We start from the raw sequence: 17,614 nt of genomic DNA, 5'->3' as shown, positions 1-17,614 counted from the left end.
TACGAGTAATATCTTAAGCCGAATAAATATGCCAAGTAGAAAAATGTAAAAATACTAGGAGTAGTTCTAACTGTTTTGTTAGTTGCCAAAAACGGCGTGAACTTTCTTGATGAGAATCTTCCATGCTACCTATATAAAGGGGGCATGAAACATTGTAACATCGATCGGTTTATAAGTTAGTGCAAAGAGTAATATAATTTTACTTGGAGTATATTGTGTATGTGTTGATATCAATTTTATGTATGCTATGTTAAGTTGATCGGTTGTAGCCGATTCAGACAGTGTCTAAGTATCTCCATAGCAGTTGATAAGTTAACAGGTATAATCTGTGTGATTCACGTGTTTGTCCACTTTTAATTTCTAAAATGTCCATCTCACAAACCTTGATAAGGGTACTTAGGGATTAAGTATCTGAACTGTGTTCCTAGAGAGTAGTAACAAAGGGTTAAAGGTTCCAAATTGGCAGAATAGCCCCCTTGGTACCACACTTGGCACATACCTTTGACTCTGACTTACCTTCGACTCTGATCTACCTTCAACTCTGAAGATCTTACAATTATGTAGAGCATTTGAGTGACGATCTTTTGACTTTGGGTAATATATTTGACTCTGACTAAACTTCAATTTTGATGATCTTTTGACTTTGGGTTATATATTCGAGTCTAACGATCTTTCGACTCTTAGGATTTTTTGACTTTGACGAGCCTTCTAGTCATCCATCCTCTCTAGTTCAAGTCTTCGATGGTCCCGCTCAAGTACACACATATGCGTGTGACTTCATGACATCGTTTCCCCCTAGTGTGTCTTTTGGCATGACCAAATAGATTCCCTAGTTCATTTCATATGTCTTGTATTCGATCATTGCAAGGTATATTGGTTATTTGTGGAAAAATGGAACATTTTCCATCTAGGGCAAATATTTTTTGCACATGGCCAACCGAAGGCCATGAATTGAAGTAGTTGTGCAATTCACACGACCTAGGCATGGAATTCAGGAAAACAAAATTCTTTTGTTACAAGGACATATATCGTAGACTTTGTTACACACATACCTTGGGTTATCTTACATATAGCGATGTCCATTGCGATGTAATACTCAACTTTTGCCAAACATATTTCACAATGTTCTTGGTTGGAATTTGAGGTTATAATCACATGGTCGAATACAGAAACAAGCCTTTGGCTTCTCTCATTCGTCTACATATAGGGTTCTTAGACCGTCATATTGCACAGCTAAGGAGAAACCGAATACATCATGATGTATATAGAGTATGTCACAAATAACCCATAACATTATACTCTAATGTTGTTTTCAAAGAGGATTCATTGGCAAACATATGCATGTGATTCGGGGTCTCGGTAAGGGAATTAAAGAGCCGAAAGCACTTTTGTGGGCACAATGACTACGTTTCATTCATGAAATTTCATGTGTGAGCGATGTGTCTAGGTAGGCAACATGGTTGAGCTTCATGGACTCTACACCAAAGTCCAAAGTTGAAATCATATTGGAATGATGAGATAAATTCCTTAGAAAGCAATTCTTCTATCATGAACTGGGCGCGTGCACGTGCTTGTGAAATGTGAGGTGTACAGAATTTGTCAAAGATTTATAGAAATTTTGGTGCCCAAATTGAGAGAAGGGAACAACATCTAGCAAACAGTATTGCCAATAATATGTTGTTGATGTTGAGGTACTAAAATAGAGAAAAGGGTACATTTTACTATAATCTTGTTTGTGCTTTCATTATCTTCTCAGACGTGGAAGATGTAGAGCTTTTTGCTCCATAATATAGGAGACAATGGTAACAAGCATGGAAGGAGATAGTAAATCACATGAAAATCCATGTGATGCATATACATAAATAACTCTTCATGTTTCTCGCCGAAATCGGCGTGGGCCGCAATAATTAAATGGGGCCAATGCTCAGACTTTCGGGAGTGTTAAAGAACTATGAAAACCCACCCAAATACATACATACATGTAGTTAAATGGGGATCTAGATGGTAACTAGAATTGAGTGCCGACAAAGGTCTGGCCAAAGCGCCAATTGGAGGGAGCGGCATTATAAGAGATGGAGGAGCGACCGTCGGACGTGACGACACGGAAGGAGAGAGCTTGGCCAACAAGGATGGTGCTTATCTCCCAATTTACGCCCCAATTGCGCTTCATTTGCATCCACCCGGTTCGTGTGCCCTTGATGTATGTGGCCACCACGTCCCCGGCACCCCCCACGTTGAACACTAGCACCAAGTTGAAGTGTGGGTTCCCATTCATCATGAACCGGATCCCCCCCTTCTTCGCACACGCAACCCTGGAGTTACAACATTTCTATACTTTATCCTCTAATGTCCATGATTCTCCAATGCTTAACTCATCTTAAATGTGCTGCATTAATATGGTCATTCTACAAAGTAAATTCTGTGGGCTATATATATATTCCTTTCACAAATGCAATGGGAATCACAAAGCTCATTAACTTTTAAATATTATACATCACTATGCTCACACGTAATGGGTTGAAGCCACATTGTTCATGAATGTAAAACAAATGCCAGAATGTAAACACCAAACATTCATCTTATTCTTCTGAATTTCATTTTACCTACGATAACGAACGGGAACGATCCCACCGCGGATTATGGCAATCTTTTGAAAGGCGGGTTGGGCTAGGTCGAAGTGCTTGCGCGGGGGGTTGCACCAACCTCCACCATTGGTGGGTAGGAACCAATTTGGTGGGCAAAAGTTGGTCACAGTTACAACCACTGATGGGTTCCCGCGCAAGCACCACTTTGGCTCGTTCCAGCACTTTATCTCAAAGCAGGCACCACAACTTGCCCCAAAATTGAACAGCATTGTGCTTAGTGCTACAGTGTTGGTGCCATATCCCATGCTATATAAGTTGTCATACCCACAAGCTCCACCTTCATGAAATAATGCCAGCAATATTTTCACATGTCTAGCATCATTTTTTTTGTAAACTCATGTTAACAAAACATATATACATTACATATAATCTAAGAGATTATCATAATTTATGTAGATTATATGAGGATATAAACTTTAACTTGTGTCATAATTAGCACATCACTCACACATATACACTTAAATGCCTCCTTACCCATGGTCCCTGAAGCATCATTCCCTCCGTAAAATGTTGCATGTGCGTCGGTTCTCCATACACCTAGTTTAGGTGTCCCCGGAATGGATGGGATTGTTAATGCATGTGCCCCTTCATTGTAGTTCCAACATACCATCATGACTATAAGGCACATGATCATGACCAATTTCATGGTGCTTGGTAATCTTGTCATTGTGTTTCCTAAGACAAACATATTCACATTCATTACCTATGTATATATTAAATTGATCAATCCTAGTTAATCGGACCTATGGAATTGTTGATCAAATGAATTCCTTAGACACATTCAACATGCTTAAAAGTCATTAGACATCCCTTCAATTTAAAGCAAAATATAACTGAGAACACTTAGCATTATGTAAAATCATCAAACCTTAGTGTAGTATAAGGGAATGAGAGGCAACACGTGTGTTGAAACCTTAGTGTAGAAACAGAGATATAATGAATCGGTAATTTGGGCTCTTCGGGAAGCACAATTTATATGTTTTCTAAAGCGGTTTGCTCCCGTAGTGGAGAAAGTGTGCCGAGAATCATTTAACACGTTGAACGATCACAACGTGTGTCCTCATTAGCTATGCTCTTTTCATTTAAAAAGGAAATTCAAGGTCCACACTATTATTTAACTTTGCATCAATTGATACTATCAACAAACGACCGAAACTTGGAACTGTATTTGCAACTTGCAATCCGTGATCAAATGATAAACAATTATAGCACTTGACATGATTGAGCATGATGTGTAGTTTTACTATAATAAATAGCATTCCGTATTTCTGTCTTTCATGTTTTCCATAACTAGCCACGTTAAGGCAAGGTTCCATTAACCTTTATAGAAGATATAGTGCAACTTTCTAATAATAATACCACCATTAACCATTCCAATGTCAAGTTTTAGCAGCTTGGCACCTTGACATCTTCCAGCATTTCTTGTGAACACTACCAAAGCAAAATAAAATTAAAATCAGAAATATTGAAGTGGGATTTTACTTGTAAAGTCATTTTGAATAGAAACTTAATTCATTTACAAAATATATATGTATGTATTTAAACAAGAGTTTTGCTAGACAGCCAATTAGATAATATATATAATGAAATGACATTTTTGTTCCAAAGCCAATTTAATGACATAAATAGTTCAATAACCATGTACAATGTTGGGCAAAGTCCCAGGAACAGTGTTAAGGTTCCGGTTGAATTGGGACTTTTGCCGGTCACCATGAGAGACAGCCGGAATTGATTCCGGCTAGGTTTTCCACCTGGCCGGAATCTAGCCGGTTCATATTTTATGAGCCGGCTATTTATATAGATTAGAGAAAAGTTTTGTACATTTATGTAAAGTTTTCTTTTTCCCCTCTTTTTTCCCTATTCTTCCTTAAAACGTTTTTGATTGTTCACGAATCATACGCTTTCCCTCTTCGTGCTGCTCTCTGTTCCCTCCCTGTCTGTTCCATTCTTAGCGTAGGGTTGCTCCATTCTGTCTTCTTCGCGTCGTGTTCTTCCATTTTTTGATACTCCTTGCTCGCTGATTGTTGATTGCTCCTCCCTGCTTGCTCGTTGCCCATTGCTCGTCCTTTCTTAGTTGTTGCTGATTGATCCTCTCTGCTTGCTCGTTGTCGATTGCGCCTCCCTGATCGCGAATTGTTGATTGCTCCTCCTGACTTGCTCGTTGTTGGTTGCTCCTCCCTACTCGCTCGTTGCCGATTTCTCATCCCTGCTCGCTCGTTGCCGATTTCTCATCCCGGCTCGCTTGTTGCCGATTGCTCATCCCTGCCTGCTTGTTGCCACTCTACCACTGTAGCACGTATGTTTGTCTTTCTCTATTCATGAATTCTCTCTATTTTCTCTCTTTTATTAATATGTTTTCTCTGTTTTTCTCTTCCTTTGAATATGTTCTCTATTTTTTGTTTTTCTATATGGCAAAAAAATGAGAATGTGTTTTTTTAAGACCAAAAGAACACATTGAAATTCAATAGCATTGCTAAAGGGACATTGTTTTGACAATTTTTCTTTAGTTCCTAGTTTGTAGTAATCCCTTGTGGTTGAAAAAAACACCTGAATTATACATGTTATCACATATGTACAAGTTTGCATGGCACAAATTTGTAACAAGGACATTTATCTTTGATGACAATATCAAGAATGTACGATTGACCAATTGTTCATGACAAAATGATCATTTAATTGTGCCTAGAAGGTCAATGACCAAGTTCCTTGTACTCCTAGCAAGTCTTCAAGTTTCACTAATGTTGAATACCATGGGAAATTTCTATATACACCCAAATTGGGTTATTCACAAAAATGCTTGCCAAAACGTTTTATAAGGACATACATTTTACTTACTCTGAATGTAATGGAAATTCAATGGAACAAATATATATGTTGATGACACTTGACAAAATATTCTCTAAGACTGATATGAAAAGTTTCTTTTAATAACATGAAGCATGGTTTATAGAACCAATGTACCACATTTGCACCTAGCATGTGCAAAGTTCCCTAGTGACTCTTGGCATTCATGAGTTTCACCAATGAATGCGTGAAGGATGAAACTCCACATCTCTCTCAAGCTCTCACATGTAGTGCATACCATTTTCCAAACCATTTTTCTTGCATCCATGTGAACTCACATATTTGTTGTTCTGTCTTTTTTTGTTTGGTATGCGACCAAAAAAAATTTCAATGTGTTCCGGTTGACATTGTCGTTGGTAGGAACATGGCCGGCTAAAATTTTAAAATTCCGGTTAGGTTCATGAGAAGCAGGAAAATTTCCGGTAGGGGCTAGAAACTTTGCCCAACACTGACCATGTACACAAGCTCACTAAAAGGTTTGTCCGTTACACAATCTCGTCGTATATAATGAGCTCCAACTACCAAAGAAGGATTATGGATCAAAACCATAATCGAAGAACTTGATATCTTTGAGGTCGGGGAAATAAAGATATTTTGTGACAAGCAATTGTGCACAAAATTAGCAACGAATCTTACGATCACCAATCAAAATAAGCATATTCGAGCAAGACATCATTTTATTAGAGAATTGTTGGAATCAAAAGAAATGTTGCTATATTACTCAACAACAATAATGTGGGTTGACTTCTTAACTAAATCGGTGCCACATTAGAAACGTTGGAACTGTTGGAATAAAATTGGCCCCTATCTACAAAAGCTGAAGAGCTAAAATGTTTTGAATTAAGGGGGGGTGTTAGAATAGTTTTAATGTAAGAAACATATTAGCATGATCTTATTTTAATACTTGGCTTTTAGGTAAATAATGTAACCCTTCAGATCTCTTCACATGAAGAGGTGCATGTTTTGCAACCTCCAATAATCTATAGGACTATAACATACAAATGTAACAAGGAATCAATCAATATGTTAATTACATACTCTCTCTCTCTCTCTCTCTCTCTCTCTCATTTAATTAGCTTACCATAATGGTAAGTTGTTTTACACTACTACCACTACATCTTGGGTTCGAAACCCAATTTTCCGGTTGGATGCAATATATGGAAAAATGGTTTGGTAGATGGGATGCAACACACTTGATTCATGATGTTTCACTAGATTCCTCTATAAATGTGGCCTTTTTGCAACACCAATGTATCATGACATGGGAGAAATGTGGAGGCTCACGGTTCTCACATTATAGCACACATGTTGCACCTAACTACAAAACCATATTCTTCGCAGAATGGGGAAACTGCACACATCGATACATGTTAGAGCCCATCCCGTTATCTATCATTCGAACCATTGCTTCCATGAGATTTAACTCACATGCATTGTGCTGTGAGGTGGAGCATTGGGGCACAAGTGATGAGAGTGGTCAACTATGCACACTTTGCCCTAAACAAGTCCGAAAGTCTATGTTACGGGCATGACCATATAATATCCTGTGGTGAGAATTTATCGTAGTATCTTTACACTCTCGTTTTACCCTCACACTTTATCCACATGTATAGAATACTACGATAAACTCTCACCACGGGATATTATATGGTCATGCCCGTAACAGTCTAAGTATCACACTTTGATACAATGCTCTGCCTTTTATCATATTCGACCATGCTTTCCACAAACCTTCGACCAAGCTCAACCTTTGCACAAATTTCTCTCACGGCCACAATGTGCCACATCTATATCTCTTGTTTAATTCTCATAGAGGTGGCTCTATGAGAATTAAACGAGAGATATAGATGTAGCAATAAACGGCATGCTCTACACACTCAATTGCAAGAGATATAGATGTAGCAATGAGAAGAGTTCGATTTATTTTATTTTAATTTTCTAGTTTCGTAGAAAGAGGGTGTAATACATATATTTTGGTTATCTACACAATGGAATGTCACTTTGTGCATTGGGAGACAAAGAAACTATACCTAGTTCAAGGAGACAAAATTAATCTTCAAATTACAAGCAAAAGTGAAGGACAAGCATGAACATGAATTCATAGACATGGAGATCCGGTTAAGGATATAATGTTCTTTGAACAACCACATGCAATTGATCAATACTAATGATACAAAAGAAATAACATACTTAAGATAAATAAAGTTTTCTCTCTTCAACAAAATAATAGCTTGTTGTTTACACACATGTTCAAGAAAACAACTGTATGGGCATCATGGAAATTTTGGTGTCTACAAATGCAGGTGTTGAAGTACAAAAATTTGCCAAGCATGTTGTAGGTGATAGCTCAATGTGTATCATTCATTGTCAAATGTTAGACAAATTGAGCCTAATGTTGTCAAGAACATTCTAAAAGTAAACTTAAGGAACATTCTCAGAATATCCACTCATTCCACAATGCAAAGAAATTTTCAGCTAATTCGAAGGCACTAGTATGTGTTGATTGTCCAATGGAAGAATGTCATGTATGCGGAAGTTCTACTAATGAAGACTAATGTTTTTGTAAAAAAAAAAGATAGATAAAGTTATAAGGTACTTAACCACACCAACCACCACCCAATTTAGATTAAAGGGATGAGCATAAAAATCCATTGGCATCACATACCACTGAGTTTAATTTATATTAGGGAAAAGTACCAGGATACCCTTGGAAGTTTGTCTATTTACCATAATGCCCTTGATTTGCCCTATTTACCAAAGATGGAAGAAATGGACCCGAACTAGCCTTATTTACCAAAGATTTGAGTGTATAATTACTTTATAAAGTGTAATTTTTTGGACATAAGGGTAGTTTGGTAAATTTGGAACTTCCAGGGGCATTCTAGTAAATAGACGAACTTCTAAGGGTATCCTGGTACTTTTCCCTTTATATTATACTTTGGCAATTACGATGAATACATGTTCTTATAATGAGAGCTTTGCCTCAGTAATAGAGCTTTACCTCATCATTATAAATGAGCTTATTTTTGTGATTGGACGTTTTCCCCTTTCTCTCTTCAAGTATATATGTAAGCTCTTCTTTTTTGCTCAAAGAAATGGTAATTGTCTTTTGGGTGCCCATTTTTTCTTAATATATGTACATTAAAGCAAAATGCAATTAGTTTTGTCACCACATTCATCATTGGGTTTTTTCTGTTTCTTGGTGAATGAACCTAGGTTTCAGTTTAATTATTTGGGTTGATTATTATTGTTTTTGGGATATAAAACAAAACACAATCTCTAACATATTTGAAAATCTAGGATGTTTATCATACACTATCTAATAATAGTCTAAATCATTAAGGAAATAGGCAAGAAATCATGTTTCTTCCTCAATTTTGGATTTCTTAACTTGTATTGATGTATGATGAACACAATTGTGAAAGGAGTGAATGACTTACTAGGGCGAATCATTAGATTTTACCTTGCTTTCATTTGAGAACATGGTTCTAGGAACCGATGTTTAAAATATGGACAAAGTTGGGTATTGTCTTCAAACTACTAACAGTCTCATGTTATGAGGAAGCCTTCCCACAAATATCATGAGTGAAAATGACATAGACACTTTGAATATGATGAAACTTGGGATATAGCTCAAAATTAGATTCCCTAATGACCCAACAATGTGCAAATTGCTTGTTCATTTTTTTTACTTTGATTTTTCCTTAACATGGCTTCACAATGAAACACCATGTTGGCAACATGGAATTTGAGATTATCATCAAACATTATGATGAAAGAAGGTTTGCCATGTTGACAACATGGAATTCAAAATGATCATCAAACTTTTAGGTTTTCAAATACTCATCAAATATGGTTATTGATGAGACTATGCCTAAACAAAGGCATTTGATGAAATAACGAATTCGGTTGACTCCAACAATGAAAGTTTTGCATTTTCATCCACATCGTGCTCCACAAAGGGATTTGGTTATCATAATTAAACTATTCAAAAACCAAATTTGAAATAGTTATAAAGTTAGTGTTCCAACTTCTAATAGCAAAATAGTTAAGAAATTTTGTCATTGCACATCCCACATGGACTTTGTCTCAACATAAGTCAACCATCGCTAATAAGAAGATGACTAGCCTTCTTAAATAGGCAAAAACCCAAGGCCCTAGTGTCTTCACACAAATGATAACACACTTAATATTTATCTCACACCATTGAAATGTAATTAAATTCACACCCTCATTCCTTTGAAATTTAACACGCACGTTGTCAACATAAGATTAGCGAAAATTTATCTCATTATATGGTTATGCACATAACAAGCAAGATGAGGATATGGTGAATGGGGACAAATTAAGGTGAGAGTATTTCTCCAAACATAGTTGACAAATCAAGCTTGAGAACACAAGATGGCATTAAGAGTGATGAGAAGGGAAGGGAGGGTACTGACCCCACAAAAGACCAAGAAGAAGATAAACATGGACCTAATCTACATCTTGCACATGGGACTATCATCCATACAACAATGATTGACCAAGCATGAGAAACAAAAAGTGGATATAAAAGTGGCCTACTATTTTTTGAACCTTGTCAACAACATCAACAAGATTCGACTAGAGATTGAGGCAAGATACATTGAGCTACATATGGCAACCATTGCCAAAACTTAAACATTCTTTGAAATCTTAACTGAGACTTACATTTAAGCTACTTCTTGAGTTTGGCTTGGAGGATGAAGTAGAAGAAACCCTCATTGTTCATGACCATAATACATTCATAGATGGTATGGCATTTGAGACAACCACGACTCAAACTATCCTTGCCGTGATAGTAGCCATACCCACCTTGGACGTTGTCGCAACACACATTCCTGAGAGCTAAAGTTGGATAAACTCATTAATAAATTCATAGAGAGTTGTAGACAACATAACATTTGTTGGGATAGGTTTGGGTTTGTCCATGGCTCTGCCACTACCTATGGGCACTCCATGGTGATGGCAAACTCACACTCTTGCATTATATACTTAATGTTTAAGTATGATAAGGCCACCAATAATAGTAAATGGTTCACGGATTAAAGTTGTGGGCAACATGAATTTATTATAGTATTGGTGAATGATGAAGAATAGTATGGTTGCCAAGTCTTGACTCTCAATCTCCTCCAAATATGAGGAGAAGAAGACATGTGAAGAGGTCCAAAATACACACAGTTGATTGTGAAGCGATGTATTGATTATGATGGTGTTGCTTTTCATCTAAATAACTTTGAAAAGTTCAATCAATATTTGTGTCCTCATTGCCGTTATTTGTGGTCAATGCAACTTCTTGTGTAGGAATTGAAGGGTATGTAGTTTGGTTGGTTGATAAATCATGTAATTAGTACCACTTTTTTGGGTTATATAAACTTTTAACTTTGTTACATCCCCCCTGCCCCCAACCCACCCCCCCAAAAAAGCAAAGGACATTTACCACTCACTAATTATCAATATAAGGGCAACTTTCTAGTTGTTTTATTATATAGTGTAAACTATACTACATATACACGTGATATAGACATGGGGGCAAAATGTCTAGGATAGTACTAGTTTATCCATAAACAATAAGGGCAATATGTAAAGGATGTGACTAGGTGATGTGTAAGTATAGCAATCACTATGTGCACACAAAATTCTAGAATCTCTATATTGGAACAAGTGTGCCGGTGAGATAATTTTTGCAAGTGCATACTTAATGTTGTATTATTCCTCTAAGAGGTCTTGCACACTCTTTAGATCACATTAAAATTGTCAAGAACATGCCAAGGAGAAGTATCAATGACTTTAACTCCAAGATATCATTATACAAATACCTATATATACATGTATTATGTATGCATATATCTACAAACACACAAGTTTGTGAAACGCAAACATACATATCAACTAACTAATTCGTAGTGTGGCATCTCATTTGACATACATAGGCAACAACTGATGGAAAAACCTATACATGTTATACATATGCACATGAATGACGACATAGTGTGATGTTTGGTGTGATTCCATTGGGTGTAAGTATGTGACAAATGCTAGAAAACCTATAAACAATGCCCAAGAGTGATTACTCTCATTTGGGCCACATGAATGACTACATCGTAATGTGTTTGTAATTAGGTCACAGTCGATTTATAAAATCACGATGCTTGGGCGAACTCAATTTCCCACACATGGCTGCAAAGCCTTTAGTTTCAAGCAATATCTCATGTGCTCGGAACCACCACCAGAGTTAGGACTAGAGCTACTACCAAAGTCTGAACCCGAGTTGTTGGAATCAGGAAGGCCATAACCAATGACGTTCCCACACTTTCCACATAAGAGCTTTGTCTTATATTTGTGGAAACCCATGGATCCGTCCGTATGGATGTACGGTGCACATTTGAACTCGTGAAATTGTCGGATCCGAGAACCTTCGATATTGAAGAAATTGAGGTCTCCTTTCCTTGAGGATCTTCGATCGTCGGAGCTTGAGGCCATCCTTTGGGATGAACAAAGGTGAAGTGGGTATCCACATGACCCACAACTACCATACCCAAGGGGAAATTCAACACCACAATCAATTAAAATCTTAAACACAATAGCAATAAAAAAATAAATAGAATAGAACTACAAAAAATAAAATCGCTATAAATGGATACAATAAATGAAATAAGTTAGAGAGGTATAGAGTTTGAGAATTGGGTCTTCTAAGTAAGCTCACCATAAAGAGAGAGCTGTAATATTCATGGAAATGAAAGAGAAGAGGAAGATGGATGGACAGAAGGAAAGAAATTCATTAATTAATATATACCTGTAGTAGACATCAGGGTCCAGAAGCATTTTTTGCAGACTGAATGAGGAGTAGTGTAGAGGAAGAAGAATGAAGAGTGAAGAGAAAGAAGAAAGGGTAAGGTTTAAATAGAAAGAAAGAACAAACGAAGCTGCTGTAGGAGGAGGAAGAAGATGAAGAAGAAGAAGATCCATCAATGCCTCCTAAGTTCACCACTATTAAAGAAAATAAAGTGCACTGTGGTACTAAGCAAACCTGCTCTGATATTCCCAACCCACCCACCCACCATAACGAAACGTTATAAGTCAAAAGAACAATCGTTAAGCCAATAAATTACTCATACAATATTTCGACTCACCATCCACTTTCACAAACAAATACATATATCCATACATTAACATACATACATACATATACATATATCATTCGTGAAAACCAATATTTGCGGTGTCTCCACATAGTGTGGTGACTAGAATAAACATGGAATGAATAGGACATCCAATTCGGGTCATGTCAATTTTGGTGAGCAATCGATAATATTACTATGGGGGGTTTTGGGGTTTCTTGGGTTTCTTAGAGAGAAAGAGAGAGAGATGATCATGATCATGAAGAAGATGATGATCACAACGATGATGATGGTCTCCTATCTTTCTTGAGTGGCCAATAACTTAAATTCTAGAACTAGAGACAATAGAATAGAATAGATTCTTTATTGTCCACGGGAGAGGAGGGATTTAGGGTTTATTGGGTTTGGGATGTAGTAAACTCATTAGGATCCAAAATTTGGCACCTAAAGGTTTTTAACTAAAATGAGTTGTTGATCCTGTTCCTAGAAACAATATTTTCTTGGTTCAAATGGAAATCCAACAATATTTTGTCATATTTATGCTCTTTTGACACACTTTACATGGGAAGCCTATTCTTTAAAAACTATATTTTGGTGATGATGCTAGGGATCGGCAACGGCTCGGCTCAAGCCTAAACCGTTTGGCTTAGCCGGCTTGAAAACGGCTTAGTGGCTCGTCTCGTCTCGGCTTGAGCCTCGCCAAACCGGCTCAAGCCGACTAAGCCAGATAAACCGTTTAAGCCGTTTATAAACTTTAGAGAGGGGGAGAGAGACAACAGACAAGGGGAAGAGAGAGAGAGAGAGAGAGAGAGAGAGAGAGAGAGAGAGAGAGAGAGAGAGAGAGAGAACTACATAGACGAGGAGAGAGAGACAGAGGGAGGGAGACAACATATAAGGAGAGAGAGAGAGAGAGAGAGACTACACAAACGAGGAGAGAGAGAGAGGGAAGGAGACAACATATAAGGAGAGAGAGACTACACAGAGGGGAGAGAGAGAGAGAGGAACTACATAGAGGGGAGAGAGAAAGAGAGAGAGACTACACAGAGGGGAGAGAGAGAGAGATAGAGAGACTACACAGAGGGGAGAGAGAGAGAGAGAGAGAGAGAGAGAGGAACTGCATAGAGGAGAGAGAGAGAGAGAGAGGAACTACATAGAGGAGAAAAGAAAGAAAGATATATTAACGTCTTCTAAGGCCAAATTTGGCCCATGAGACAAATAGGTTACAACAAAAAATGAGTGTTTATCCAATCATCAAAACTAAAAATAAAAGAAAATAGCTTAAGCTAAGAAAGTTCTAGTAGTGTACAAAACTTTGCACCAAGCCTAATCTCATTTCCACCCAAGTCTCTCAAAAAGAAGTGGGAGGTCAAAAGTTTTTGGTGTGGGTGTGACCCATGGTCCCGATGCATAGAGTGCCCTAGCCATGGCTTCTAGGCGGTGTAGTTCACGTTCCCTTATTTTCTTTATTGCTTCTACATCTCGTCGAGTTGCTTTGAAACCCGGCATCCGAGGGCGTTTGGTTCTTCTTTGATTTTCTGCTTCATCAAGGAGAAGTCCGAGTGGTGCAGGTGTGTCGACATTCATTGTCTCCCCCTGTTCCTGAAAAACTTCATTTGTTATATGTTGGTAAACATTAGCAACATTAGTATCAACGTTTTGTAATTTGTTCTCTCTGTGGTGTTTCAATTCTAAGATGTATCTACCTAATTTCTTTATATCTAGTGTATCTAATAGTTTAGGGAGGGTGGGAGAGGAACCAAGTATGTCTTGGTATTTTGCCCTTATCTCGGCATAGGTGGGGCATTTGCATGTAAAATGGTACTCATCCTCTATCTCTATGTGGCATAACCTACATATCCTTTCCTCCCTAGGGACTCCATTAGTACGTCCATTCTCAATCTCAAGTTGGTGAGATGATATTCTAAGTTGACCAATGGCAACCCTTAGTGCATGTGGTAAGAATACATCTAGATATTTTGGGCGCGTGATAAAACCTAACTCAGAGAAGTGCATAAAGTGTTCCTTATAGTACGACATTTTAGATGGGAGTGGCTCTAGTGGGGTGATCCATTTATACCGGGTATAAATTTGCCATATTTCTTGGCGTATTACTTTATTACGGTCCTCATGAGAGAGTAAAGTGTTACCATTCGTGTGGTCGTACTTAAGGGGGGGGAGGTTAGTAATGTCTAGACCGTTGGCAAGAAGCCAACTCACCATCATGCCATACCATGAGCTAGTATAGCCGGACTCATACAATGCATGAGAAGCCTTAAAGGCTTGGTGGGATATTCTATCAAGTGGTTGGTTATGTATCCTGTGTATAAAGACTACCAGTTGAAAAAGTGCTTCTACTAACATAGGGGGTAGAGTGAACTCAGCCCTAATAATGTCATGTGGGACCGACGATTTGCTTCGGAGTTGGCGTGATAACATCATCACCAATGGTCTCTCTAATTGCGTCCACATGAAAGATGGTAGTCCTGGGGCCCAAACCGCTGATGCATACATGAGAGAGGGAGTCACTAATGAGTCAAAGAGCCACCCTTTAGTTCGTGGCTCTTGGAAGTATGCTTGGTGGCATTGTCTCTCGAGGAGTGAGAGGGATGCATGTCCTCTTGTAAGTCTATCCTTCGCTGCTTGTGTCATCGAAAATTTACCTGAGCGGGCACTGAAAGTGACTTCGAGATAGACATATGATCCAACCACCTCAACTGGGCTATGGGAGATAGTTAGGTGACACTTAGCTCTAACTTGGGCCGACGTGTGGAAGATAAGGACTTTAGTTTTCCCTAGATTCACTACCAATCCTCGTTGTGTGCAAAAATCATCTAAGGCATTAAGGTGCCTTTGTAGGTCGTGTTCGGATTCAGAGAGCAAAACTATGTCATCTGCATAGAGCAAGATACGCACCTGCGTATCTCCAAGGACTACTCCACTGCCTCCCTTACGAGCAATACAATCTGTGATCTCATCAATGTAGATCCCAAAAAGAGTCGGAGATAAGGGGCAACCTTGTTTTACACCGATAGTGCTAGTGAAACTATCGGATATGCCGCTTGGGCATCGAACACACCCGGACACTTGTTCATATAGTGCGTAGATGGCCCAAACCATGTCATCTGGTATCCTCAAGCTCTTAAGCCTATCAAACAACTGCTCTCTAGGGACCGTGTCAAAGGCTTTGCGGAAGTCCACAAAACAACAATATAGTTTCTTCTTGCGAGCCTTAGTCTGGTCAATTAAGCATCTAAGTGTGAAGATATGGTCAATAGTGGAGAAGGCTCGTCTAAAGCCGGCCTGTTCAGGTGCACGAAGATTTAAGGTCTCCATATACTCGCTAAGCTCTGCCTCCATTACTGCACCATATAATTTAGCAAGGGTATGACCTATCATAATGGTCCTATAAGTATTTGGGTCCATGGGGTCCCCCCCCTTATGTATGGGGGCCACTGTGTTCATGGTCCATTGTGATGGAAAACCCTCTGCAAGGGCACGATTGAAGATTAGAGTTAGGAAGGGAGCTAGGCACTCTCTCGCGTATATGATGTGTTCTGCTCGCAATCCTGTGTGGTCCATGGACTTCCTATGTTGTAATTTCTTTATGACCTTCGTGACCCTAGAGGTCGTGAAGAGTGTCCCCACAGTAGGTCGGGGTGTGGAAGGCATTGGAATGGGTGGTTGGTTTGGGATGTGGTAAAGTCTCTCTGTATAAGTGTGCCAAGTTTCAAGATCTTCGATGGGTGTTTGTGGTCTTGGTTCCCGTAATCTCTTCCATGCAGTGGCACAATCGTTACTCATGAGCATGTGGTAGAGTTCCCAATATTGGGATGCCTCCCATGCTCGTCTCTTACGACGTGTCATCTTGCGCATTTCTTTACGAGCTTGTACTGAGGTAATACTACCACTGAGTTGCGATATTGTAAGTTGTCGATGTAAGCACCTACAATCCTCATCATACCATCTATTTTGTGGCATAGATCCTACTTTACCTTGATTGGAGTGTTTCGTGTATGGGAAGCTGCTAACCGCTGCAGAATGAAGGATGTGTGTGAGTTTCGTATTAAGGCTCTCTAAAGGCAGGGAGGGATCAAGGGAGGAGAGATGGGCTTGAACATGTCGAGCATATATGTCAGAGAGCTCATGTGTGAAATGTATTGTGATGTCATGGCGTGGTTGACTAGAGTTGGTGACGTTAGAGATATCGCATTTTATCTCGAAGTATAAGAAACTATGGTCCGCGCCAATAGGACATGGGGCCACTCGGAAGGAGTTAATCATGTGGGTGGCTTCAGGGCGTCCTATTAGATAATCGACTGTGCTTTCCCCTCCTCCATGTGGGAAACATGTGAGCTCTTCCGAACCTGGCCACTTGGCTAAACCATTATATATGACCATCTGGTGCCGACTACCGAGTTCGAGCAAATGATGGCCAAAGCTCGTGGCGTCTGCACCTTGATCCTTTGATCTACGTGTGGTGTCTATGTCTGAAGGATCGACATTTACCATTTCTAGGTTTCTATTCATTTGAAATATTGTGCATTGTCGGGATTGGGTTCTCGCATTAAAGTCTCCTACAAGGAATACTTCGCCTTGGGAAGAATATCGGATTATGTCATCCGATAGAGGTTCATATGGGGAAGGCCCATGTGGCACTCTGTCATCAACTAATCTCGCCTCGCCAGCCAGATTATAACGAGAGCCTTTTGGGGGGAAGTAACAAATGGCGAAAATTACTGCCTTGTCCTTGCTTGTGGAGACTTTCACCCACATAAAACGAGCTTCTGGGTCTGTGCTCAGTATTTCTATCCTATTATGTAGCTCCCTCCGAAACAATATTGCGACACCTCCAGATCCCCTGGTAGTGCATCGACGTGAGGTTTGTCTAAAAGCCGACTCCCAACGAAATCCTTCGACTCGTGGGAGTCCCCTATTTGGGCTTTGGTGTGTTTCTACTAGGCAAACTATATCTGATTCCTTTAA

At 39.0% G+C, this 17,614-nt stretch overlaps 2 protein-coding genes across 3 annotated transcripts; both read right to left on the bottom strand.

The window, feature by feature from the left end:
* Window positions 1-1,630: 1,630 nt before the first annotated feature.
* Window positions 1,631-3,632, bottom strand: LOC147867343 (expansin-A16-like). Of its 2 annotated transcripts, none has more exons than XM_087315130.1 (4): window positions 3,514-3,632; window positions 3,120-3,320; window positions 2,604-2,922; window positions 1,631-2,312 (listed from the first exon to the last, which is right to left on the bottom strand). In XM_087315130.1, exons 2-4 carry the CDS (start codon window positions 3,310-3,312, stop codon window positions 2,009-2,011), a joined length of 816 nt encoding a protein of 271 aa, XP_087171256.1. In that variant the 5' UTR covers window positions 3,313-3,320; window positions 3,514-3,632; the 3' UTR covers window positions 1,631-2,008. The 2 variants fall into 2 exon arrangements, with proteins under 2 accessions (XP_087171256.1, XP_087171257.1); XM_087315131.1 differs by having other exon boundaries at window positions 3,547-3,565.
* Window positions 3,633-11,390: 7,758 nt separating this feature from the next.
* On the bottom strand, window positions 11,391-12,402 carry LOC147867342 (uncharacterized protein At4g08330, chloroplastic-like). The gene is made up of 2 exons (XM_087339597.1): window positions 12,307-12,402; window positions 11,391-12,039 (listed from the first exon to the last, which is right to left on the bottom strand). The coding sequence occupies exons 1-2, from the start codon at window positions 12,333-12,335 to the stop codon at window positions 11,673-11,675; spliced, it is 396 nt and encodes a 131-aa protein (XP_087195723.1). The 5' UTR covers window positions 12,336-12,402; the 3' UTR covers window positions 11,391-11,672.
* Between the last annotated feature and the right edge of the window lie 5,212 nt (window positions 12,403-17,614).

This window comes from Azolla caroliniana, unplaced genomic scaffold, assembly GCF_043228905.1.
Source record: "Azolla caroliniana isolate FFs.n. ecotype wild unplaced genomic scaffold, voAzoCaro1.0.p SCAF_2, whole genome shotgun sequence".
NCBI classification, from domain to species: domain Eukaryota; kingdom Viridiplantae; phylum Streptophyta; class Polypodiopsida; order Salviniales; family Salviniaceae; genus Azolla; species Azolla caroliniana.
This window is presented reverse-complemented; position numbering and strand designations above follow the sequence as displayed.